We start from the raw sequence: 27,379 nt of genomic DNA, 5'->3' as shown, positions 1-27,379 counted from the left end.
ACTGAGACCTTTGAGCATTCATCCCCTCACCAGTATGGACCAGTACCCTCCTTCACAATGAGCTTGGGGTCTGGGCTGATTGTCCACTGCAGCAATGTCTGGCGGGGTCCACACAGTCTGTCCACAGGCTGCATGTGAATGCAGAGCCCTGAGGAGGCAACCAGTCACACTGCTGCAGGCCTCAGATGCTCTCTGCCTTCTCGCCTCGCGGTGGGGCCGTGCCAGGTTCTGGGGACCAGGGTCCAGTCAGTTAGCCAGCTGTCTCTCAACAGGCTGAGCACATGGTCACACAGTCACCTGGAAGCCTGTTGCTTGGGCCCTGCCCACTCAGACCCTGCTCCCTTCTGTAGGCAGCTCGGAACCCTCGAGGCTCCTCCTGCTTTCCCACACTCAGACCTCTCCTGGCTCCCCACCTCTGGAAAGAGAATTTTGGAGGCACCACTCAGTTCTCTGAAGGTGAGTGGGCACCTTTCTCCACCCAAGGATGTCAGCCCACCAACTCACTGGTTCTCCTAGAGGCCTGCTTATCTTAAGAACAGCACCTACAGTTGAGCTCTCAACATCTTTTGTGGATGAACACCCGAGGCCTCTTCTTCTCTCCCGCGTCAGCCAGTCAGCCCCCAGAGCAGTTTGTGGTGGACTCGTCCTCCCTCCCCTCCAAGCTTGGCCATGATCTGTCCTGCTCACTGCATCTTCCTCACTGGCTCCCTGAAACCCCTGCTCCAAACCCTCCGAGGGCTCCTCCCCACCGCACAACAGCATCCAGGCCCCATAACACAAGAACAGCAAAGCTCTTCAAAATGTGACCTCAACTTCCCTTTAGTGCCTCAGTTCTGGCCGTTCTCTCACTTGCTGGTTTCCAAACCAGCCTGCATCTTCTATAAATCTTCTATGTACAAGCTCAAACAAGCTGCCTTTCTGCCTCTTCTCCAGCTGCCTGCACCACAAACTCCTATCCATCCTTCAAGACTCATTGTTGCAAAGCCGTTCCACGATCTCCAGGTAGAATTCCATTGCTGTGTCCTCTGTGGGTTCAAGCCTGTATGCCTTTCTCCAGTTTGGCCACTTGCGTCACACATGTTTTGGTCTGGGGGTCTACTTCCTCCACTGAAGTGTGGATGGCAGGCTCCATGGCATATTCATTTATGTGTCCGCAGCCTTTCCACGTACTGGCACATTCATATGTTTGATGAATGAATGAATGAATGAATGAATAATGCTCACTTACTGAATGAGGGAATGAAAAATCAAGGGGCCGATTTAGTTGCCAGCCTGCAGCTCCCTCCACAACTTGGCACTGCGCCAGTGTGGGGTTGGGGGACACAGAGACCCACCCCCATCCCAGCCCTCCTGCCTGTGTCCCGTTAGGGACTGAACTGCCTCTCTCCCCTTGGGGAGAAAGGTCCCCTTGTCACATTGTAGTGTAAATTCAAGCAAATTGAAGTAGCTTGGATTCAAATGACCTATTCAAACCAGTTGTTTATTACTCCCCCCCCCCCCCCCCCCCCCCCCACCAGCCAAAGCAGAGGGATAATTTCCCCCGCCTTGACTCAGCTCAGTCAGGTGAAACCTGTGAAAAAATAGCTCCATGTTTGCATTTTATGGAAATGCTGGAGACTTGAGCAAGGTTATTTCCCCAAGAGTTATAACTCCCCTTTAGTTTGACTACATTTCCCTGAAGGGTGGGCCGGGGGCGGAGGCGGGGGGCGGGGAGGCAGAAGAGCTGGGGTCTTTGGAAACTTCCAAGGGGCCTCATCGTCCTGGGCAGAGGGGGTTGGGGTGAGAGTGGACACGGGGTGACACCAGAGCATCCCCCTAAAAGAGGCTTGGGCTTTGTACCGTTGAAGTTTTTCCGCTGACGAGGCTAAGAGGCCTTGGATTTCCGGGGAGCACTTCCAACGCAGCCTCCTGGGGGCTGGGAGCTCGCTGACAGAGTCTGCTCGGACCAGCTTCTTGCTGCTCTTCACCCTGCAGGCACAGACAGGTGATGGCCTGCGGCCCTGGGAGCTGAGGACTGTGGGCAGCTAGCCTCGCCCTCTGTGGGCATCCTAGCTGCTGGAGCCTCGGGGGTGTGAGTTGCCCTGGGCCCACTGCACAGATGAACAGACTGACGCTCAGTCCCCGAAGCCACCCAAACAAGCACGTGGCAGAGCCTGGATTCCCGCCAGTTCCGCCCGACTCCAGAGCCTATTTCTTCTCACGTTCTTCCGCTCCACTAACGCTTGGGAAACACTCGGAGAGAAACTGAAGAAGCAAACTGTGTTGTTTGTTTGTGAGGGTTGCTTTGGGCTTTTAGGGATTCTAAAGAGCTCCCAAATCATGGAAGAGATTTAGAACTTTGATTCAGGGAGAAGATTCTGGAGGGACAGAAGGAGCAAACTGTGAATGGAGGAAGGAACTCGATGTGTTTAAGGGATAGGCAAGCACTCAGTCCGGCCAGCCCGGAAGCTAGGGAGAGAGGTCCAGCTCCCAGGGGTGGAAGGAGGTACAGCTCAGAGACCTCCCCCGTCCCCTCTGTTGGGTCAACAGTTGGCACAGGCCTGACTCGGAACAAGCACTAGATATTGGTCTGGGTTCCTTGGGCCAAAGCAGATGTTCCTTTTTGGCTAAGAATTCTTGGCCAAGCTTCTCCTGATGCCCAGCCTGCCCCCACTGTCCGTGGCAGATAAAGTGTCTGAGCTCAAGCTGGTTTCCGAATCCATCCTTCGCTAAGACACTTTCCAGACTAATGCAGCCCCCCGGTGGCCACCCAAATTTTTCATGGCCCAGGCTGGCCACGCCTTGGCAGTCTGGTGTTGGTTCCTGTGGCTGCGGCGGGGGTAGGGAGGTGAGGGGATGGCATCGGGGGGAGGATGCGCCCAGACTCACATGTGCTTGAGCAGATGCTCCGTGCACTGCACCAGGACGATTCCATCAAACGGGGAGTGCTCGCACACGACGCCGCATGTGCCATCGCGACCCACCACGAACTGCAATACGGAGGGAGTGAGGTGAGCGGACCTCAGGTAGGGTCTGCATCTCAAATTAGTCCCTGGGCTCCAGGCTGGGTCTCCCTGGCCTCTCCGGAGCGGGGGGCGGGGAGGGGGACCCTCCTCCAAGGACACAAAAGCACATAATGTCCCAAAAGGAATGTTGTATGAAATTGCCATGACCTGAGAATATGGGGGCGTCAAGGCAGCTCTATTAGGCGACCTCCTTCCCAGAAATGCTCTGGGCAGTGAGGGTAGAGCCCAAGGTTCCCCAGTTGAAGCAGTCCGGTGATTCCTAACCGTCCGCCCTGAAGCCCTGCGCTCTTTTCTTAGGTCATGGGCAAGTTCCTTTGGCTTCTGTTACGCCGTATGTTCCCCTACCCCATCGTACAGTGTGCAACAGGGCCACAATCCTGTATAGCTTCGCGAGAGTATGGGTCTGAATGGCGCCTGTGTGTTTGGCCCCCCTGGTTTTCTTCCCAGGATCTAGACCCATGTGTACCCCCTAGTAGGTGCTCAACACTTCTGTTGAATGAGTGAAAGAAAGGTAACAGTCCGGTTTGGATCGTGGGCAGATCCTAGGGAGAAATAGTTGTCTCTGGGTGGGAGTGAAGGAAAGGTGTTCTAAGGGTGTTCCATGAACCACTGTCTGAGCTTCGAGTCAGGGACCGGGGTTCCAGGTCTGCCACAGCCACCTGCCAGCTGGGAGACCTTCGACAGGATATTTTAGCTCCTGGCTTCAGTTTGCTACCATTGAAAATGGATCCAATAAAGCCCAGTTCACAGGATGGCTAGGAGGATCAGAGAGAAGGTTTAGGAAAGGTCCCCAGGGACTGTAAGGAGTTTGCTAAGGCTGTACTTAGCTGACGTGGACAAAGGACATGCTCGGCATGTACAGAGGTGCTGGGAAAAAAGAATGAGAAGAATGGGATTTGATGGTTGACGTGTAACCCAGATGAGGTGAGGCTGCCCATAGCCCGGCTCAGCACAGCATCCCATCTGGTCCCCCATCCACAAGCAAGCAAACAAACAATTATTGACAGTTTTCTGATGCCCTTCTGGGGCACTATAACACATGTGAGCTGACTCTCCTCCTGTCTTCTGCCAGCCCTCACCTAGAGCCAGTGGCCCGAATCTCTACTCCCATTCTTCCAACAACCTCCCCACAGAGTCTTTCTCAAAACTCATCCCTTGCAGTCTTTTCTTTTCTCCCTAGTGTCCCCTGCTTCTCTGTCTCCTGCTTCCTTCTAGCTCTTGATCGCTCAGCTCAGGTCCCTGGAGCCTGTTTGGCTTCTCCAGGTCATCTGATCATCTGTCTTGCCCGTGAACAGCACCCAGCGGTGGGCACAATCACCCCTGTGGGGCAGGAGGAGAAGACTGTGCCCACTTGTGCATTAATGCTTTTCTGTCCTTGCCACTAAAACAAAAGGGAGGAAAACAGTGCCTTTTTAAAACCACTACCAAGGCTTCCTATGTTTCTGGTCCCCTACATCCATTATATCATTACATTCCCACAGCTGCGCCATGAAAGATTACAAGCCATTAGCACCACTGGTGGAGGCTAAAACGGCCAGCGCAGCAGCAAGTGAACTCATCAGAAACAGCAGAATCAATATGCAAACCAATAAAAAGGATAACCTGCAGAACGCAGAGGACAGAGAAAGAGAAAAATGAAATGTTGCCCAGCAATGCTTATCTGTGGGAGCCGATGTTAGCACAAAGCATAGCGATCGCTGGCTATTTAATATGGTCGTTGTGAAAGTGGGGTGGGGGGCTTTAAAAACAAACAAGGGTCGATTCAGGATTGACACACCGGAGAGAAAAGGCTAGAGAAACAGGAATGAATGGGCCCAAACTCGAACTTCATCTGTACCTGCATGAGCATTTCTCTCCGGGTTAAAGTGAGCATCTTTTTTCTGGGTTGATGTCACGTGAATGAAAAACATAGGAATTGCATTATTTTATTTTATGGCTTTTCTTCTGTGGAGATGCTGGGCTGTCCTACTTCTCAGAGTTGGAGGGAGGTATGTCGAAACAGTCAGACAAGAGTGATGGAGATTCAGAAAAACTGGCACTTCCGGGCATCAGCCATGATTCTTGCTGGATGCATTGAAGTTATGTTCAGGGGGCCCCCGGGACACCCCACCTTACAGTGTGTGCTTGCAGAGTGGGAGTGAGCTCCAGGTCTGACCCTGAGGTCCTGCACACCCGGCCTAGGCTGCAGGAAGGTTGGGAGTTGGAGTTGGGTTTGGTCACTGGCTCTCGGGAAGGGGTGTGACCAGTCCCAGGGGCTGACACCAGTGGCACATTTCCAGTGCCTTCGGCTCCCCCGGCCCCAGATGCGGCATCCTGGGCAGCACAGGCCAGCGTGTGAGCCCGGCAGGTGTGCGCATCTGCTGGCTTGGCCCTGGCTCTGCCGCTGGGGAGGCTCACCTGCAGGGATTTGTCATACCAGCGGTTCGCCCCGTTCTTGCTGCAGCCTCCGCCGTGAAGGAGCTGAAGAGCCCTGTTGGTGTCGCTGAGCTCCACGCCTGCCGGGGCATCCAGGCACACAAGACAGATGCAGCGTTCAATCATATCCAGTGCGTCCCGGTTGGTGGAGTCTGCAGGCAAATAAGGCCTTAATCCCTATCCTCCGGACCCCAGGTCTGAGGTCCCCTCTGTGGAGCCCCACGCGCCACAGGCAGACACACATGGACACCCAGCCCTTGAGCCGGTCCTGACTCCTCGCCCGACTCCAGTGGGTGGGCCATGGCGGTCAGCTAGACTCTCCTGAGCGCCTGTGCTAATCCCAGCAACCGGCTCCCACTCAGGGGGTCTGCAGGAGTCCCACCGACACTCCAGCTGTGGCCAGATCTGCCTCCAGACAGGTGGTCATTGGAACTGCCCACCAGGACGAAGGGGGTTCATGCGGGGCCTTCTCCATGGACATTAGACCCTCAGACCGGCCTTGCCAGGGGAGGAGCCCCAATTCCTGCATCGAACAGTACCCTGCCCCCCCCACTGTGCTGCTTGAGAGCCACATCTGGCCCATAGGTCTGTTTGTTTTTTCCAAACTAAAATTCTCAAACATTAGTTGCTGAACATTAAAAACCTGTCAATTTCACATGAAAAGCTTCAGGGAGTCAAGGTGTTGCTGTCCCTGCCCCTCCCCGCCTCAGCGGTTATTTCAATGAAGAGCGCAGATGGAAGGGCCAGGCGGTCTGCCCCAAAGCCATACCCCGGTGAGCCCACTGAGGCCAATTCAGGCATGTGGAACTTGTCAGGACAAATAGGCTAGAAGCCACTGAGTTGTGCAGGAGACGTGTCACCAAGGCAGCCTGATTGCTCCGTGGGAGACATTGGGCATAAGGTTCTTCCCCAAACAGAGCTGGGTCAGCTGGATGGGCTCTCCCCGCACAGCCCCCTCCATTGCCACCACATCCTCTATCAAGACTTTTGGGCTGGAAAGCTGTAACAGGATGAGGGACAGGGTTACCTCTCCCCCCAAGCCCCAGAGTATCTATCCTATGCATGGAAGATGGGGTGCAAAGTATTTGGAGGCAAGGGGACACTGTGGAGCAGAGGCTGCTAGCTGTGTAGGGCAATATCCATTCTCCCTTTAGACACAGAGTGCCTGGTTTTAGCTTGGCACATGGAGGGCCAGAACTAAAGGTGCGTTGCCCAGCCTCACTTACAGTTAGAGGAGAACACACATTTAATTCTGCCAATAAAATTTAGAAACCCTATATGAGAGCTTCCAAGAGACTTCTTTAAAGGTAACCAGCATGTGCTCTTTGCCCCTCTTCCCACCCTCTTCTATCTACTGCTCGGAGCACTGGTGTGATGGCTGGACCTCTAGCCTCCTTTTCGGATCATATGGCTGTGCACCACACCCTTGCAGTGATGGAAGAATCCTAGCCACTACGTATCGGCTCTGATGGCTTACTTCTGGTATACAAGAGAGAAAGAGAGACCTCTGTTTTTTTTAAACCACTATTATTTGGGGTTTTCTGTCATATGAGGCCAAATCTAATCTTAACTTATACCATCTAGTGAGTTTGGGTTCACATTCTCACACTGTAAGAATCAGCTGGAGCTGAGAAACCGCACCCTTGTTTTACCATAGTCCTCTCATTCATTCAGCCCCCTTGGTCCCTGTAGGTATTGAAATCCAAGGTCCCTGTCCAGGAGGTGTTTGTCAGAGAGAAACATTCTGCGGGCTAAGGAGCCCCTGCACAAGATGACAGTCCCTGTTCCTTTTTGCCCCATCAAGACAGGCAGTGGGGCAGGTTCTGGTCCTGAGTGCTGGCCCTTCTATTTCCTGTAGTCAGTCCAAGCCCAGGCACACATACCTCTCTGCTCCTGCCCTTTCCCTCACTACTGGGATCCCACTTACTGCTGAGTCAGAGCCCCTGGTTCTGGAGGTTTCTCTTCTTCTGGAGCCTCAAGCCAAAAATTATGCCCATCACCTCTCATAGCCACCTGAAATCTGCTTTCCTGAAGTCCAGGGAATTTGTGGGAGCCAGTGTGGTCTCCGTTTACCAGCCAGGTCCTGCCTGTGGGTTGAAGCCAGGCACAATGGGACCTTCCCTAGTCAGTGGGAGGCTGAGTCCATACACAGTCTGACGTTGCCAGTGGGAGCCTATCCTTCCCTTTGTCCAGCTAGGGACCCAGGGGTCCTGTCTGTTCCTCCCTGCTCTTGGCCTCACCTTGACCCTCCCTGGGACATGTGGTGACTTCCCTCTTCCAGTGCAGTCAGCCTTGAGTGGAGAAGTCCCCAAGAATCTCCCCTGGGCCTCCTCAACATAAGATAGGCACACGGATGCTAAGGTTACCTGTGACGATCACTGCTCTGCCCACGTGATTTCTCCAGCTCATGAGAGGCGTCTGTATACAGTCTCACGGAAGACAGTCTCCAGTCTCCACCCATCCCCTTCCTCCCACTTCTTGAAAATCCCTCTCACAGCAAGCCTTCCAGTCTGAGAAGCAGAATGACCAGCAAGCCAGCCCATCCTTGGGTCATCTTTTCCCCACTTCCTGTGTAGAATGAGGGTTTGGAGAGTATCATGCTTTCAGGACCCCTCTTGATCCCGAAGGGGCCAGGATGACTCCTTATCTTTTGCATGGCTTCTTGGGCTTTCCTGGACTCTGATCATCTCCAAGACTTTTGGTCATGCCCTGAGGATCTAGATGTAAAGGTAACCCAGTTGAACCTCTGGGGAAATTCCCCTTCCCTCTGCCCCTGAAGGGTGGGGCAGTCACTGTGTTACCATCTTCAACCTGAAATGACTTCTATGAAGTTGAGTTTAAACATGGCCTTTTGGGCTCCGTGGCTTACCAAGCTGCCCCTCGAGGGTCACATCCCCTGAATGCATAGGGTGTCTCCTGGATAGGGGCCCTTCTCCTACTCTTCCTATCAGAGTTTCACTCATAAACCTCTCCCAAGCTCTCTGATCCTTTTAATGCGGCTGGACCTAGGCCTGGCATGGGTGGCAACAGCCCAGACAAAGCGCCTGCCCTCCAGAACTCACACCCAGAGGGTGGCGGCTGCTCCTCAGTGCAGACAAAGCACCTCTGCTCTGTTCACTAGGCTGGCCTCGTACAGTACCTGGGTCCAGGGCTAGACCCATCCCCTCTACACCTGTTGTCTCCTACGACATTGCGCATGCCCTACCATACATGACCCAGCTACTGACTGCAGACTTCCCCATGCTTCAAGCAGTCAGTGCCAGTCCAACCCCAGAAGCTCTGACCTAGTCTCCTCCCCCATGTCTGGGAGCTCGCAGAGGGTGGAGGCTGGGTCTCCAGTGCAGGTGGGCACAGGAAAGTGTCCATGGCTGGCAGTGGACTCAAGTGTACATGGACAGGTGAGGCAGAGATCTGTGTATGCAGCTCAGAGAAGGAACCTGGAGGAGCCCAGCTGGCTTGAGGATCAGAAAACCACCACCTTTGGGGTATGGACCCTTATGGGATGGGGGAATGGTGAGAGGTTGGGAGGGATGGAGATAGGGAAGGGATTCCTTACCCTTTGCAAGGCTCCCAGTCCTGCCCCTGTCTGCTCTAGAGAAGTCCCCACCTATGGCTCTGGGCAGTGGTCCTGCCCTGTGTGCTGTTCTGGGGGTTCATTTGGGATTCCAGGCTGACTGGTGACTTCAGAGCATGGGAAGTCCTTGGCCATACTGTGGTCAGATTCAAATAGGCAGAGAGGAAGGGGGAAGCCTGTCAGGAGGGAGATAACAGTGCTGGAAAATGTTCTGAGGGCTGGGGTGCAGACACCCAGGTTTGTGGGCAGAATGTGGGTGAGCAGGCCACCCCAGGCTGCAGTTCACCCCCAGATTGTAGGTGAAGGCGTGCAGGATTTAGGTGAGGCTGAAGAATGCAGTGAAGTGATGCTATTAGTGAACATTTGTTGAGCACCTACTATGTGCTCAACATAAACCTAAGTCCTCATACTAATGAACATGAGATAGGCGTTTTTATCATCCCTGTTCACAGAGATGCTAAATGTCTTGCTTAAGGTCACCTAGTAAACTGAGGGAGCTAGACTTGATCCCCAGCATGCAACCCCAGTGCCCAGGTTGGGAACAGATCATCAAGGGCTGTGAATGGCCTTCATCTAGCAACAACAAGCAGCCGCCAAAGGATCTTGGACAGGGGTTGATGTGGTCAGAGCAGAGTCTAGGCTGCCTAGCAGCCTGGGGAGGGTGTTGGTCTGGAGGCCAGTTAAGGGACCATGGGCAGCCCCAGAGCTACTCATCTAGGCCCTGTTGGCCATGTCTCAGTGAGCTCTGAAAGCCCAGGCTGGGCATCTGCCTATACCAAAATTTCCTTAGAAACAGCCCTAAGGCCAATGTGGAGTGGACAGGCCTGTCTAGCCAGGATGCTGGGGAGTAGGCCTAACACATCCTCGGGGCAAGAGAGAGGAGGCCTGGCACACTCCTTCCCAGATGGGCAACATGAACCTGACAGCAAACAAGGATGGCTCCCCAGGTCTCAGTGCCCAGCCGCCTCCAGGAAGAAACACGGGACTCCTGGGGAGGGACTGAGCCATCACCATCACAGGCAGGTTGTGCAGGGTCCCAGAGCTCAGCGCCAACCTACAATACCCAGGTCCTGGCTCATTAGACAGGGCGAGATGGGAGCAGGACAGCCGAGCCGAGATGCCAGGTGGCCTTGCAAATGAACTCCCTGCATACGAGTAGCTGATCGGTCAAAGGCTGACAAGTTTATCGTGTAAGGCAGAAAATGAACTACACCCAAATTCATCCACCATGACTCTGGCCCCAGTATAATGGAAACAGGGGGTGGGGGGCTGGAGGCACGCGGCAGGAGCCGTTTGTCTTGTGACATTCTCATCGAGCACATGGGGGCTCGTTTAATGTGGTAAATCAATCTTCCTCAAGGAGCCCTGCTTAATAGTGAGAAGTGGGAGGTGAGTAATAGGAGGAGCTTGCTCGGCCACCCACGCCTGGGGAGCTGACAGCTTCGGTGATGCAGAAATTCCAGAGACCACAAGGCCTTGGGGGACCTGGAGCTTCTGTTAGAGACTGAAAGCTTATAGACTGTGACTAAGGTGAACAAGATGAAAGGAACAGAGCACCTCTGTCTTTTGGAGGGCTTCAGAAATCAGGTGCTGCTCCCCAACACCTCTACCTGTGCGCGCGCATGCACACACACACACACACACACACACACACACACACAGGTCTGTCTTGGACACTTGCCTTCTCTGGTCTATCCCCCTGGGAGGGAGGTTGACTCAAGTAAGATTCCTACTTTCCTGCCTCACAAGGTCTGCGAAGATAGAGCACTAGGCTCCTCTTCTGAGGCTTAGAGCTTTTCAACCTCTGTCAATCTCATCTGAGGATTTTTCTTCCTCAGAAAAAGGGATTGTATCTGCTTTTGGGATAGAACTCTGCCATCACGCATCCCATGTTCTTCTCGACTTTATGGCTTATAGAATAATCTTTATGCTCTCAGTTCCCAGTTTCCAGAGGCTATGGAAATTTCCACAAAAATATTTCTTGCCCAGTGAAACCTGCCTCTTGCAAATCAGAACAGCTTTTACTTGAGTTACAAAAGACTCTCTCTCTCTTTTTTAAGATTTTTATTTATTTAATAGACAGAGATCACAAGTAGGCAGAGAGAGGTGGAAGCAGCTTCGCTGCTGAGCAGAGAGCCCGACCTGGGGCTCAATCCCCGGACCCTAGGATCATGACCTGAGCTGAAGGTAGAGGCTTTAACCCACTGAGCCAGCCAGGTGCCCCACAAAAGTCTCTTTAAAGAGCTCAAGAGGGAGGGTCTTCTGCTTCCAGGAAAATAAAGTGGAATTTTCCTTATTCCTTCCACTAAAAGTTCTGGACATTATATTTAAAACAAACATAAGACGATTCTGAGAGATGGACAGAGAGGAGCTAGGGACCCCAGGACTCAAGGAACAACATGATGGTGAGTTCCTGGTATACTGGACTGAATTGTGTCCCCTCCACCCTGAAGTTCATATGTTGAAGCTTTAACCCTCAATATGACTATATTTAAAAATGAGGCATTTAAAGAGGTAATTAAGGTCTAATGAGGTCATAAGTGTGTAGTTCTAAACCAATATGACTATTATCCTTATAAGAAGAGGAAGAGACACCAGCAATGTGTGCACACAGAGAAAAGACCACTGGAAGATGCAGTAAGACAGCGATTATCTGCAAGCCACAGAGAAAGACCTCAGGAGAAACTAACTCTGCCAGCAGCTTGACCTTGGGGAGGGACTTCTAGCTGCCAGAATGGTGAGAACTAAATTTCTGTTGGTTAAGCCACTCAGTCTGTGGGGTTTACCTAAAAAATGATCACACTTGGTTTTCGGTTTTATGTAAAATTTCCCAGACTTGGAGCTCAAACAGTCAGTAACATAAAACACAAGCCAATGTAAATGAACAAACAAACAAAAAATCCAGCAAAACCTGCTTTCTTTAGTCAAAGGACCAGGGAAGAACAAGACTAGCAACACAGGAAACCTTTAGATAATGACCTTCCTCCATGCTAGCAAAGGCAGAGTGGGGAGCCTAGACTTCTACCATAACCCATCTGTAATGAAGCATCTCAACCTCTGATGGGTCAGAGGAGACATGCTCTCAGGGAGAAGCTGGAACATTCATCTCCTTTGGATAGTAACCATCACCTCAATTCCTCCAGATGGCATCAGTAGAGAAGATGTGGGGACCTTGAATTCCCACTCTCACTACCAGTAATAAGAAGCATCCTCCCCTAGGTTGTCAATATAGGCCTCATGAGAAACCTGGACTTCTACCTCCACCCGGCTATAATAAGGTAGCACCCACCCTGCTCCTGCTGGAGTTTTGTCAGAAAGTCAGCTAGAACATAAATTTTAAATAACATCCAGAGTCTCATAACACATCCAGGTTTCAACAGAAAATCACTTATCACATCAAGAACCAGGAAAATCTCAACTTGAATGAAAAAAGACAGTAGATGCCCAACACTGATGTGACAGGAATGTTAGAATTAGGTGACAAATATTTTAAAATTAATCATTATAAAACTGAAAAATCTGTGGGACAAAAGATCTAACAATCATATCACTGGAGTCCCAGAAGGACAGAAAAAAAGAGCAGAGCAGGAAAGTACTCAGGGAAATAATGGCCCAAAACTTTCTAAATTTGGCAAAAGACATAAACCTAAAGATTCAAGATTCAGTTAATTCCACACAGGATAAATTAAAATAAATCCGCATCAAGACATTATCATAGTCAAACTTCTGAAAACTAAAGACAAAGGAAAAAATCTTAAAAGCAGAGAAAAAGAAATGATGCTTTATCTCTAGAGGAAAAAAACAATTCAAATTATGGTGTATTTCTCATCAGAAACCATGAAGGCTGACACAAACTTTTTCAAGTAGGGAGAGAAAAGAACTGTCAACCCAAAATTTTATATCTGGCAAAAATATCCCTCAGGAAAGAAAGGGAAATCAAAACATTTTTAGATGAAGAAAAACTAAAAGAACTTATCCCCAGCAGACCTGCCCTAAAAGAAAAGCTAGAGGAATTTCCTCCTTCAAAAAAGGAAGTTATATAAAGAAAGGAACATTGAAACATCAGGAAGGAAGAATAATAGAAAGAGTAAATATTTTAGTAAATAAATTTTCATTCTCTTCTTGAGTTTTTTTTTTTAAGATTATTTATTTATTTGAGAGAGAGAGAGATCACAAGTTTAGGCAGAGAGGCAGGCAGAGGGGAAGGGGGAAGCAGGCTTCCTAATGAGCAGAGAGCCCGATGCAGGACTTGATCCCAGAACTCTGAGATCATGACCTGAGCCGAAGGCAGAGGCTTAACCCACTGAGCCACCCAGGGCCCCTCTTTTTGAGTTTTTAAAAATTATGTTTCACTGTTGAAATAAAACTGTAACACCACCTGATGTGGCACTAAATTTATATTAGTGGAAATAATTAACAAGTATATTATAAACATGGGAGAGTAAAGGGATGTAAAGGGTGGTAAACTTTCTACATTTCACTAGAACTGGCAAAATTTCAATAACTATAGACAGTGATAAATTATATATATAAAGTAATACCTATGGAAACCACTAGAGAAGCTAGTGAAGGGAGAGTAGACAAACCCATAATTATACCTGGGGACTTAAACACCCTTTTCTTGGTAACTGATAGAACAACTAGACAGAAAGTCAGCAAGGATATAGAAAAGCTCAACAACATCATCAATCAATCTAATTGACATTTATAGAACATTCCATCCAACAACAGCAGAATGCACATTCTTTTCAAGTGCCCATGGAATATATATGCCAAGGCATATTCTAGGCTATAAAACATCCTCAAATATATTGAAGAGAACTGAAATCATACAAAATGTATTTTCTAATGTATGAAATCAAAGTAAAAATAAAAAACAAGGAAAGTTCTAAACATTTGGAAACCAAACAATACTCTTCCAAAGAATCCATGGGTAAAGGAGGAAGTCTTAAGGGAAATTAAGAAAATTAAGAAAAATTAAGAAAATTAAGAAAAAAACATTGCAATGAGTGAAAATAAAAATACACCTTATCCAGATTTGTTCTGAGTCACAGCTAGACCACTGTTGAGAAGGAAATGTATAGCACAAATGCTTATATAGATAAGAAGAAAAGTCTTGAATGAATTCTATTAGCTCTTACCTGAGGAGCCTAGAAAAAGAGCAGCACAATAAACAAAAAGCAATCAAGAGTTAGGAAATAACAAGAATCAGAAACCAACAGAATTGGAAAAAAAAAAACCAACAAAAACAATAAAAAGAAATTTAGTTCGTTTAGAGGATCAATCAAATTTCTAGCAAGACTTGTAAGAGAGAGAGAGTGAGGGAAAGACAGAACACTATCAGGGATGAAATGAGGGTTAGTACTACAGACCCAGCAGACATCAAAAGGATTATAAAGAAATACTATGAACAACTCTACAGACATAAATTTGACAATTTAGATGAAATGGAGTGATCTCTTGAAAATTATAAACTACTACAATGCACCATATATAAAATAAATAATTTGAGGGCACCTGGGTGGCTCAGTGGGTTAAGCCTCTGCCTTCAGCTCAGGTCGTGATCTCAGGGTGCTGGGATCGAGTCCCGCATTGGGCTCTCTGCTCAGCAGGGAGCCTGCTTGCCCTCTCTCTGCCTGCCTCTCTGCCTACTTCTGATCTCTCTTTGTCAAATAAATAAAAACAAAAGGAAAAAATAAGAAAGAATTTGGATAGACCTATAACTATTAAGAAAATTGAATTTATAAGTTTTAAATTCCAGAAAAAGAAATTTCTGGGCCCAGAGGTTTTCACTGGAGAATTGTACCAAATATTTAAGGAAGAACTAAAACACAACAATACAATTCCTTTCAGATAACTTAAGAGGTTAAGAATATTTCCCAATTCATTTTATGAATCAAGTGTTATCCTTATACCAAAACAAGATGAAAACAGTACAAAGAAGAAGAAAAGCCACAACACCCAACCAGCTATAGGCCAATAATCCTCATGAATGTATGAATATAGATACAAAAATATTGAACAATATATAAGTAAAAAGAATTATATACAAAGTGGGGCTTATTATAGGAATGCAAGGCTGAAAATCAACCTGTATAATCCACCATATTAACAGGTTATAGAAAAATCATGATTATATCAATTGGTGCAATAAAAATATTTGACAATACTCCTAAAATTTAATATCTATTCATGACAAAATCCCAGAAAAATAAAAATAGAGGGGAACTTCCTCAACTTCATAAAGAACGTCTGCGAAAAGGGCTATAGTTAACATCATTTTAAAGGTGAAAGATCACATGCCTTTTCCCTACGATCAGGAAAAAGAAAGGATATCCACTCGTACTACTGTTATCCAAAATAGTACCAGAAGTACTGCCCAGTGTGATAAGGCAATAAAAGGGAATTAAAAGGGATAGAGATCAGAAGGGAAAAAAAATCCCTACTTTCACATGACATGATTGTTTGTGTAGAAATTCTAAGAAATATACCAAAAAAAAAAAAAACCACAAAACCTAAACAAACCAAAGCCCCACCCCAAACATCCTAGAATGAATTAATGCGTTCAGCAAGTTTGCAAGATACAAGATAAACATACAAAAATCAATTGTATTTCTGTACACCAGGGACAAGGACATGAACACCAAAATTAAAAATATAATACCACTAATAATGATGCAAAACACTGAAACACTTCATTGTATGTAACAGAAATGTACAAGGCTTGTATGCTGAAACTATAGAACACCAATAAAAGAAATCAAAGAAGAACTAAGTAAATGGAGAGATGTTGTGTTCAGGAATAGGAAGTCTCAACATGGTGCATATGTCAATTCTCCCCAAACTGATACACGGGTTTAAGACTGCTGCCATCAAACTCCCAGCAAAACTTTTTGTAGGTAGGGGTGCCTGGGTGGCTCAGTGGATTGAGCCGCTGCCTTTGGCTCGGGTCATGATCTCAGTGTCCTGGGATCAAGCCCCGCGTCGGGCTCTCTGCTCAGCAAGGAGCCTGCTTCCCTTCCTCTCTCTCTCTGCTTACTTGTGATCTCTCTCTCTCTCTGTCAAATAAATAAATAAATAACTTTTTGTAGGTATAGACAAGATTAGTCTAAAATTTATATGTAAGTTAGAATAGCTAAAATAATTTTGGAGAAGAATAAAGTTGAAGGAACCAGTATATTCAATTTCAAGACTTAGAGCTACATAACCAAGAATATGTGGTATTGGCAGATAGAGGAGCACAGAGATCAATGGAGGAGAATAGAAAACCTCAAAATGGACTCAAATAAAAATTCCTAACTGATTTTGACAAAGGCATGAAAGTAATTCAGTGTAGAAAGGATGTCCTTTTCAGCAAACATTGCTGGAGCTGTTGGAAGCTATAGGCAAAATAAATAAATAAGATCAAAATTAAAATTAAAATTAAATAAAAAAAGAAAAAAAGCCTGACTATAAATCCTCACACCTTATAAACAATTTAATGAAAAAATAGATCATATACTTAAATGTACCAATGTAATATCAACTTTTGGAAAAAATATAGGAGAAAATTTGGGGGACCTAGGGCAAGGCAAAGAATTTCTAGATTTGACATCAAATGCATGATTCATCAACGGAAAAACTGACAAATTGGACTTCATCAAAACTGAAAACATTTACTCAGTGAAACACCATGTTAAAAAGATGAAACTGTAAGTTACAGATTGGGAGGAAATATAGAACCACATAGCCAAGAAAGGGCTAGTAAAGAATATATAAACAACTCTCAGAATTCACAGTAAAACAACAACAACAACAAACCCCAAACCAAACAATCTAATCAGAAAATGAGCAAAAGACGGGAAATGACATTTCACCAAAGCGGATCTGAAGATGGAAAATTAGCATATGAAAAGATACTCAACATCATTAGTCACTAGAAAAATGTAAGTTAAAACTACAGTAAGATATCACTACACACTGCTGAAAAAGGCAAAATTAAGAAATAGTGACAACACCAAATGCTGGCAAAGTTGCAGAGAAACTACATCTGATGGGAATATAAAGTGGTACAACCAATCTGGAAAACATTTTAGCAGTTTCTTTAGAAACTAAACATGCAGATATCAATTCTACTCCTGGAATTTTTCCTAAAATGAAAACTTATGCTCACACAAAAACATATAAATATAATGTTTATAGTAGCTTTATTTGTAATAGCCAAAAAATAGGAATAACTCAGGTGTCCTTCAATGGATGAATGATATCACCCATACCAAGGAATAAAAAGGAATGAACTACTGACATATGGGACAATGTGGATTAATCTTCAGAGAATTATGTCAAGTGAAAAAAAAGAAAGTCAGGCTCAGAAGGTTATATACCATATGATTTCATTTATACATCATTCTTAAAGCAATAATATTACAGAAATGAAGAGAGATTCCTGGTTGCCAGGGATTAAGGAGAGATGGGGTTGGAATGGACATCGGTGTGGCTATGAAAGGCAATAGGAGGGGTCCTTGGGAAGATGGGAATGATCTGTTTGTAGGCTGCATCAATGTCAAGATTGTGATGTTGTACTGGAGTTTTACAAGATGTTAGCACTAGGAGAAAAAGGATATGGGGGAGATTATTTCTTGTAAGGGTGTGTGCATCTACAATTATCCCCAAATAAGTTTAACTTAATTAAAAAAAAAAAAACACCTTCAAGAACTAAGCATTGCTCTTTCTTCTGGGTTTGAAACACCCACAAAGGCAGATTTAAAGAGCCAGCATACTTGCAGAATTAGGGGCGGGGTGGTGAGTGGAGAAGGGCAGGAGATAAAAATGAAACAAAGCAAAGCAAAACAAACAAAAAGACACACCTCCCACTCACTTTGAACCCCAAATATCATAAAATGGAAAGTGAGGGCCAGAGAGAGGGTCACAGGGGGAGAAATGAAACAAAAGAGTGCACACTCGGAGTGTGTGGCCTGTGAGAAGCCCAGGGGACGCAAAGGAGCGGCTCAGAGTTAATAAGGGTTAGGGTTCCAAGGCAAGGAATCCAGGCCATTCAGTCTGAGGCCACGGGTCACTGTCATCGACGGAACAGATTCAACAGGTGCCCATGTGCAGTCTATCAGATTTTTCCAGTGAGGCTGTGAGCCTCGGACAAACCATCCCCACAGTATTTCCCCAAATCTAATTAAGAGTTAATCCTTTAGTGAACAGCCTCGGTGCCCCAGGGACCAGACCACCTGCCTTGCAGCCTCTCTGCACCCCCTTGGTCCTAGCCACTGGGCAAGGCGACCACCTCCATGTTCTAGCCTAGAAGCGAGCTCCAGGGCCCCGGGAGGAGGGCCAGGGCAAGCCCAGGTCTCTTGCCACAGGCCATGTGCCTCTCCCTGTCTGGAGGCCCTCAAACACCGGAATCTTCATACTTCCACTGTGGGAGGCAGACAATGGCCCCAGAAATGCCTCCCACCCTCCCCAACCCCCACCCTGGAGGAAAGAAAACAGCATTCAGCCTCAGGAGCCCGGGGGGTATTTCTGGGCCAATTAAATCAGAGAGGCTGTTATTGCTAATGTGTAATTGGTTTTAAAATCAGCAGACTTGCCTATCTCTGGATGACAATATTTAAGTAGCAAAATGCCCATCCCGAGCAGTTCTTGTAAACCATGACCAAGGCCTTCTCCAGACGTAGCTGCCTTCTGTCAGCTCCCTCCTTGAAGGCAGTGGCTCAGCTCTAATTGGCTGCTGGGGATAAATATTTACGGTGCTGTGTAAACACAAGCATCTGCCTGAAGTCAGCTCCCAGGATCTCCACACAGCACCCAGGAAAGCCAGCAGGCTCCGGGTGGGGGGTGGGGGTGCCGGCTCTCTGAGCTGGCTATTCTTTTCCTACAAATTGACAAGCACTGTAGTCTTCCAGACTCAGGGCTGAATATCTAATTAAATTTGCAGACCAGGATAACAGTGTTGGTCCTCCTGGGTTCAGGAAGGCCACAGTTTCAAGGCTCTGCAGGGAGGGAGGTCCTGGGAAGTTACGGATTCCCTTCCTGAGGCCTCAAATCCCGCCCGGCCTGCGAGCCCTGAGGATCTTGGGCTTGGGAGACAAAGATGCCCTCATTCAGTCACTGACCACCTCCAAGGGTGAAGACTAGCTCAACCTGCTGGAGAAGGAGCCGCCTATGTTTTGTGGGGCTGAATCCCCACCTCACGGGCTCTGCTGAAGACTCAGAGCAACAAGGGACAGAAAGGGCCCTGGGTAAGGCCAGCATCACGGGAGACCTCCATGCACAGTAGCTGCTAATTTAATATCTGCTTAAGTTGGTTTCAACCTGGCCTGACCATGAAGGTGCTTTAAAAATACAGATTCCTGGGGCACCTGGGTGGCTCAGTGGTTAAGTGCCTGCCTTTGGCTCAGGTCATGATCTCAGGGTCCTGGGATTGAGCCCCGCATCAGGCTCCCTGCTTGGTAGGAAGCCTTATTCTCTCTCTCCCATTCCCCCTGCTTGTGTTCCCTCTCTCACTGTGTCTCTCTCTGTCAAATAAATAAAATCTTTAAAAAAAAACAACCAAAAACCGATTTCTTGGCCTCATCCCTATCCCACTGGAAAATCCCTGGGACACCAGAATCTTTATTTTAGGGGTTCTCCATATGACCCTGATTTGTTAGCCAGCCCCAGTCACAGCCAGCTCAACCCACCTGGGCTTAGCCTCATGTTCTACTTGACACAGGAAGCTCTCCTTAGCTATGACAAGCACAGGGGATAAGATCCTCAAATTCCCTCAGGACTCCTGTTGGAGACGCTCCTTTGGTTTTATCCTGTCCACTCTTGTCCTGATAATTCTGTTTATTCCGGGTCTCCCCAACAACACCACAGGCTTCTGGGGGGGCAGTGATGGTCCTGCCAGATCTCTTAGCCCTTGGACCTCCAAGATCTTATTCTGTGTTGGCTGTGGATGATTAGGCTGCAGATAGAGATGATAATACACTCACCTCTCCTGCACCACATTCTCAGAGAGCTCTGCGTGAGCAGTGCTGGGGCCACAGGGGGTGGGGGGAGCACTGGGTGAAGGGGGAAGCCTGGGTTTTACGGCAGACAGCTGGTCCACTGTCCTGTGAGCTCCACCCTCCCAATGTCACGACACAGGGTCAGGCTGGGGAGCCAGTGGGCCGACGAAGGGAGTTATTTTGATTGGGGAGCAGAGTGAAGGATCAGGGATGGTCTCTCTAGGGAGAACATGTGGATAAAATCAATTGCCCCGCTGGTTCTCAGTGGACCCTATGAGAATTCAGATTTTGTCTGAGCTCAGATGTCTCGGTCCAGATCTCCAATCGGTCAACAGGAGCTCAACTTGGTCGAGAAAGCTCCTGCCAGACGACACCTACCTGGGCCCATCAAACCCCTAGCCCAGCCCCCACAACCACACCTGGAACCAGGAGAGTACCTTCCCAGAGGCTGAGGATTTGGGAGCATTGTATACAATGAGGACCACCATCCCTGGGTCTTTGGCTGGCACTCCCATGCCCTGCTGCTCTAGTGTACCCTGCATGGACTCATCCCTTACCCTCCGCAGCTTTCCCCCTTCTCGAACATTTCATGACGTCTGAGTAGTGATGGCGGGTCTCCTTGCACTGCTAATCTCTTCTGAGGGTGTTCTGTTCACCTGCCTCACCGGGGGGGCGGGGGGGCACCCCCTGAGGGACACACTTGAGGGACACACTTCCTGTGACCTCTCCAGGAGACTATTTTCCTTCACACTCATGCACCGTGGGAGTCTGGTGGGGTCGGTGGTATTCTTCTCCCTGTCCCTACGCCTGCGCGGCTCCTCCCTGCTTTTCCTTTGAAGCCGCAGCTCTTAGACTTCCACCTTCCCATCCCCATCGTCGCTGCCCCCGTGTTGCTGCATTCCCCTGATGTCCTCACAACTCCCCATCATGCAAGTCTGGGCACCCGGTTCACCTTCTTCCTCCCCGTCACCACTCCAGCCCTCATTCCTGCAGTCTGTGTGGAGGACCCAGCCCACGCGCACCCTCCTCTCTCAGACCCTCGGTCTCCCCCTTTCAGATCCCAACACTATAACCAGTCCCTTGCCATACCTTCACCTTTTCTCCCTCAGTTATGTTCTCCAGCCAAGGCTGAACCTGGTGACCTACCTTCTCTTTGCCTGAACCTGAGGCAACAAATTGTAAAACAAAGCTAATTAATTTCTCCTAAAACATATGGCCGCCAAGCCCTTCAATATGAGCTCAACAGAGTCCATACATCTCATCAAGTTTTCCAAGGGGCTATTTCTTGTGTTCTCTTTTGTCTTCAGAATGCCACTGGTGCCTCTCTCGGCTCATGGCCATTGCTCTGCTGATCTGAGACCAGAAGCCATCAGTCAGGAACCTCCTCACGTTCCCACCACCACGACCGCATGCCCAGGTTTCAGTTTTCCCCATACCAACCAAAGGCCTCTTATTCTTTGGCTTGCATTTCCTTTTGCCTTTGCAAGAATCCCATGCCTCCATTCATCTCTGTCTTCATTAATAATTTCTCCTATTGGAGTACTTCCATAGACTTGTCTGCATACAACCAGGCACTTGCCTCTCCGACTCGACACTTCCCTTGACTCCCATCCTCTCCCATCAACTGCCTCATTTTCCTGCTCTTTTAATACCTAAATACCCGAAAAGAGTCATCCACACTTAACTGAGCCTACTCATTGACAGTCCCATCAACAATTTCTTCCTGCTGTTGGATCACACCCATTAGCATACAATCATTCATCCTTCCTACTCCTGTGTCTGGTCTTGGTGAAAGTCACTGATAACTTAGTGTTGCCAAGCTCTGAGTCTCCTCTCTGTCCAGCTCTTCCTTGAGCTCTGAGCAGCATTCCAAGTGGCTGGCCGCTTCCTCTTTCCCTTTGGATCTTCATGACTCATCTCCTGGTTTGCTCCTGACTTCATAGGCTGCGCTTTCTCAATCCGCTTTGCATCTTTCCCTACCTGACCTCCAAGGACCCATTCTGCTGTTTCTAGATGATCTCACCCAGGTCCATGACTTTAAATATCACTTATGTGCTGATGGCTCTCAAATTTATGTCTCCGTACTGACCTCTCTCTTGAGCTCCAGACACATAGATCTAATTTGACATCTCCACTTAGATGACTCAAGGCATCTCAAACCTGACATACTTAGAAAGGGCTTCATTCTGTAGTCACTTCACCAACCTGGTTCCCGTCACAGGGAAATCACCATTTAGGATACTCGAATCAAGAATCTAGGAATCTGGGACACCTGGGTGGCACAGGGGTTAAGCTTCTGCCTTCAGCTCAGGTCATGATATCAGGGTCTTGGGATCGAGTCCCACATCAGGCTCTCTGCTCGGCAGGGAGACTTCTTCCTCCTCTCTCTCTCTCTCTCTGCTTGCCTCTCTGCCTACCTGTGATCACTCTCTGTCAAATAAATAAAATCTTTTTAAAAAAATCTAGGAATCTCTCTCATTTTTCTATTCCTCCTTGTCACGTCTCTTTTGCAATGTATCTGGACCCCACTCATGTCTTTCATCTTTACTTTCCAGCGTCGTCCAAGTTGCTGCCATCTTTTACATCTATAGTGAAATCCTTTCCTAAATGGTTTCCTCTCTGTAGGCTGGGGCTGCTCTGGGGAGGAGGGCTCTGGAGGGTTGGTTTCCTGCTGTGCCGATGACACAGTCCGTGCCAACCGCAATAATCAGATCTCTGAAGAGAAAGCGTGTGGGCCCCTCCTCTCTGTCACACTGCCCTCGGAAACAGCACTTCCATTCAGAAAGCCAGATCAAGTGCCATTAACAAATTAATTCCGATTAGCACAGCCCAAGCACTTAAACCTCAAGGCAATCCCGGTCAGTCCTGCAGGGAGGTAGCTTGGTCTGCTAATAAAGTGGAAACTGTATTGGAAGCGGAGGGGATTGTCTGATGCCTGTCTCTGTCCCTGGAGGGGAGAGGAGTGGGATTTGATTACACCATGGTCTCCTGAGGGAATTAACTCACTTTCCAATGAGAAGTTATTAATTTTCCAACTTGGCGGTTAGGTCTGTGAGGACGGGTTTGGCTTTCACACCCTCCTGTGGCCCGTGCAGCCCCCGATTTAGGACTGAGCATTCCGCAGGTGCCCCATGGTTGAATGAACAATCAGTAACTGGTAGGGAGGCAACAAGTCTGGGGCCTGCTATCATTCGTAACCCTCCGCTCTTTTATTTAACAGATATAACCGGGGCCCCACTGTGTTTGGCACAGCAGATTAAAAAGTTAATCCAAACAGATAAGGCCCCTGTTCTCCTCAGAGACTAGGGAAGGGAGGCAGGTAATCAGCATGCATAAACAAATGAGAAGCTGACTTCAGAGAGTGACAAGGGCAATTAGTATAAGACAGCAGGACAAGATGACAGAGTGTGCTGAGTGGGGGATGATGCCCTAGGGGGCCTGAGGCAGTGACACCTGAGCTGAGTCCCACCTCTTCCAACAAAGCCTTTCACAGGCCTCCCAAGCGGAAAGGCCCCCTCCTCTCGCTGAAGTCCTAGAGCACTTTTTTTTGGACCTGCTGTCTCTATTGCTTTACGTGGCTGGTTGCTGCATCACTGTGTACTTGAATCTGTGCCCCCCCCCCACCCCATGCCTTCCTTTTCCCTGTCCAGTGGGCTCCTCGGGGGTAGGGGCTTCCTCCTCTCTGCCTCTGCCTCCTAACTTTCCAAGCCTCACCCAGATCCTCAGCTGACAGACACTCAGGGGAGTCGGAATGGACACCTGGCTGAACGAGAGTCCGAGATGCACATGGAGTTCCACAGAAGCCTTCCCTCTTATCCTGGACTCTCTAATTAGGCAAGGAGGGAAAGCACTGCAACTAATTCCTGGGAATAGGACTGGCTTTGGATTTGAAGATGAGTTTCCAAAAGGATGGCTTAAAATTTTTAAGACTATTACTAGCTTTCTTTTTTAAAAAATTTATTTTATTTTATTTATTTGACAGACAGAGATCACAAGTAGGCAGAGAGGCAGGCAGAGAGAGAGAGAGAAGGAAGCAGGCTCCCTGCGGAGCAGAGAGCCCGATGTGGGGGCTCGATTCGGGGCTTGATCCCAGAACCCTGGGATCATGACTTGAGCCAAAGGCAGAGGCTTTAACCCACTGAGCCACCCAGGTGCCCCTATTATCAACTTTCTTATGGGAATGCTTAGAAACCTTCCTAAGAGCAGCAACCAGCCAGAAGGATAGGTCAGCCTGAAGATGAAAAGTTCCAGGACTGCGGCAGTGAACCACCCTGCCAGAGCTGGGCTCTATCCTATATCTCCATGTGACGGCTCTGCCAGTGACTCAGACCCTCAAAATGGGTACCATCCCTGCCCACCAGTAAATCACAACTGCTTAATTGTAGCCAGCCTTCCTCCAGCTCAAAACCTTCCCTCCCCCAATATTCCCAGACATCCCAGGATTTCAGCGCTAATCATCCAGGAAGCTAGAACATTGCCGGATGAAATATGAGGGTACAAAAGGTGCTGTCAGCCCCCGGGTGCCTCAGCCCACGTGCTGTCGGGTCCTGAGTTGGAGGGAGGTCTGAACTCTCCATGCTATGGCAAATGGGGATGAGGCATGGTGCCCGACCCTGGAGGAAGGAAAGCCAATGGGCATGAGGATGAGATGAGCGTGGAGACGCACTGGGCACTGCTGCTAACCTTTCACGAGGACCGTCCTGGCCTCAGCCCACTCGCTCCTCCCTTCTGACGTCAGCAGGCCGATTGGAGGCAAGCGTTCATCCTCGTTGGAAGCCATTTTGACTATCTTTCTCAACTGAGTGAACAGATCCCCCTCACTGAGACGGCGGAAATTAATGACAACATCCAAGACAAAGAACTGTGGGGGAAACAGGTCAAACACATCACTCAGGGCAGCCAGCCCAAGGCCAAGGGCCTTCACTGAGCCTTCACACGTGAGCCCAGGTGGGGGATACTCAGGCCCAGGGATCTCAAGGTACGTGATGGCTCTGAACAGTCACAAGTTGGGGACCCAGCCAATGCTGTCAGCGGTGCTGGACTCCAAGCTCCCCCAAATCAAAGAAGGCAGATTAAACTTAGCTCAAATAAAACTTCCTTCTGTGGTTCTTACTTCGTGTGGGGTTCAGGTATAAATTTGCACCATTGCTGTTGGAGGGCAGTGTCTGTCCAAACTAAAAACGTGTGTTCTGTATGATTCAGCAATTACTCCTCTATATGAATATTTTAGACTAAGGCTTGGAGAAACATATACTCTTGCGCCTCGAAGATAAGTGAAGGAGTGTGCATATAAGTCATATTTGCAATAACAACATGGTAGAGGGTGCCCAGGTGTTTTCCAGTAGGGGGACAGCTAAGTCAAATGTAACGCATTTGTCTAGTGCACATCTACTCAACAGTTAACGGGAATGAACTAGCTCTAGATATGGCTACAGGGACAGATCTCAAACACAACTGAAGCAGAGAAAAAAAGGCAAGTCAAATAATATGCAGAGGAAGATTAAAATGAAAAACAACATGCAAAAGTTCTATCCCTATATGTGTACATATACATGTGTGCATGTGTGTGTACCGAGGGAGGTGTGTGAGCTATCATTTAGCAGTTCTGAAGCTGAAGTCTTGGGCTTCATGAAAGGTCTTATTCCAGCCCCAAGTTCTGATCCCTTTTCTGCCAGTTGGTATGAGAACCTGGTCTCGTGCCCTGAGCAGCATACGCATGGCCTGGTCCAGGGCAGGGGCCCTGGGGGCGTTTCTGGAATGGATGAATACTGCAGCATGTGGGGGCTGGGAAATGCTAGTTTGATGTTTTAATGAAGATGGAGAAAAGTTCTTGTTTGTGGCCAAACTCCCAGGTGGGCTTCTTGGTGGGAAGAGCCAACCTAGGATGACAGACTTTCCCTGAGCTCCTATCAATGACTGCAAATGTCAGGGGAGCCCAAGAGAAAATGTGGTGACAGGAATATTTGGGGGATCTCTGGGTAGGCGTTAGACTTGGGTTTTAGAAAAAATAACAATAACAAATGAACAAACAAAGAAAACACACCAAAACCCAACAACACCAAACAAAAAGCCCACCAAAACCCAAAAACCAAACCAAACCAACCAACAAACAAACAAACAAACAAACAACAACAACAAAAAACAAACCCCAAACCAAAAACAAACCCACACCAAAAAGCCCCACAAAAATCCAAAACCAAAAAACCCTAAAACAGCTTTTTGTCAGATGAAATAATTAGGGGGAGGCTCAACATAGAATCTATAGATAGCCTGGTGGGCACTGGTAAGGGGCCAAGGGTCCTTATGCTCAGCCTGTCCCCTTGGTCCTCATGGGCCATTGTGGGCTCCCGGAAGCCAGTGTGAAGTCATGAGTTACTAGGAGGTGGGCCATAAGCAGGGGCCACTGGCCAGGTCTCCGAGGCCTTCTCAGCCTTGGACAGGCTGCTCAGCTCTTCTGTCAGATGAGCTTCCAAGCCCTCCTGCGAGTCACTATGGAATCAGCAGGATGAATACATGTAAGTAGGCAAGCTTATAGCTTAGACATGGAGGTCTGGACAGTGAGTCCGTAAAGCTGTTCATCTGTCTGCATGTGGTCTCCAGGAAGGCCACCGCCTGGGTGATTCATGAGGAGTGGCTGAGGCCCTGCTGGGTCTCATGAAGACCCCACCGTCCATCCAGACCAGCCAACCTGGCTGGTCAGGGCCAAAATGGGAGCCCATGGAAGTCATTCTCAATCGATGACTCTCCTTGTTCTTAAAATCCAACTCAAGGGAGAGAAGTGGGACTGACTAGGAGTCAAGAGAACCTACTCTGTCCTAGTTCACTGTGTGCCTCCGAGAGGAGGCTGAGCACCCTTGGTGAAGTCAGACTGGTACTCCTGTGCCCTCCCCAGCTGGAAAGGCTGCAGCAGAGAGGGCCACTTACCTGGTTGCAGCAGGCCACGATGACGTGCTCTGGCTCGGGCATGACACTGCTCTTCTGGGCCACCAGTGTGTCCTGGGTGTGGCCAGGGAGCCGGTAGGAGGAGAAGAGCCCATAGTATTGCTTCATACAGAGTGGCTGCCCCGACAGCTGGCCCTTGGCACAGTCAGTGGGGATGGAGTGGCTGGAGAGCAGGGAGGAAGGAAGGGATTGGAATTGGTGCTATTTGACTCGATTTAGCAAGGCAGGGCACAAAAACCAGAACTGCATTAGGATGGCCATCAAGGAGCTGGATTCCCCACTCTTTGAAGTAGTGGGGTGCCCTATTTCCATGGCCCATGGGGAGACCCTTGGGGTTTTCTGAACCTCCGACTGTCTCTTTCACCCCTGCCTCGAGCACTACATGTACAGAACTTGCGTTTCAGTCCTCACGCCTTCGCTTGTGCTGATCTTCGCTTAGCCTGCCTTCACCCCACCCCTGTGCT

General features: G+C 48.4%; 1 protein-coding gene across 1 annotated transcript in view; it reads right to left on the bottom strand.

Annotated features, from left to right (window-relative positions):
• The window catches only part of CHAT (choline O-acetyltransferase), a 52,457-nt gene that overhangs the window by 15,013 nt on the left and 10,065 nt on the right, over positions 1-27,379 (bottom strand). Inside the window, 5 exon segments of the mRNA XM_032312200.1 lie at positions 1,840-1,968; positions 2,869-2,969; positions 5,403-5,572; positions 24,657-24,834; positions 26,898-27,078. Of these exon segments, the coding sequence (XP_032168091.1) occupies positions 1,840-1,968; positions 2,869-2,969; positions 5,403-5,572; positions 24,657-24,834; positions 26,898-27,078 (759 nt within the window).

This window comes from Mustela erminea, chromosome 14 (assembly GCF_009829155.1).
Source record: "Mustela erminea isolate mMusErm1 chromosome 14, mMusErm1.Pri, whole genome shotgun sequence".
NCBI lineage: Eukaryota > Metazoa > Chordata > Mammalia > Carnivora > Mustelidae > Mustela > Mustela erminea.
The sequence above is the reverse complement of the archived record's forward strand: the minus strand, read 5'-3'. Positions and strand labels throughout refer to the sequence as shown.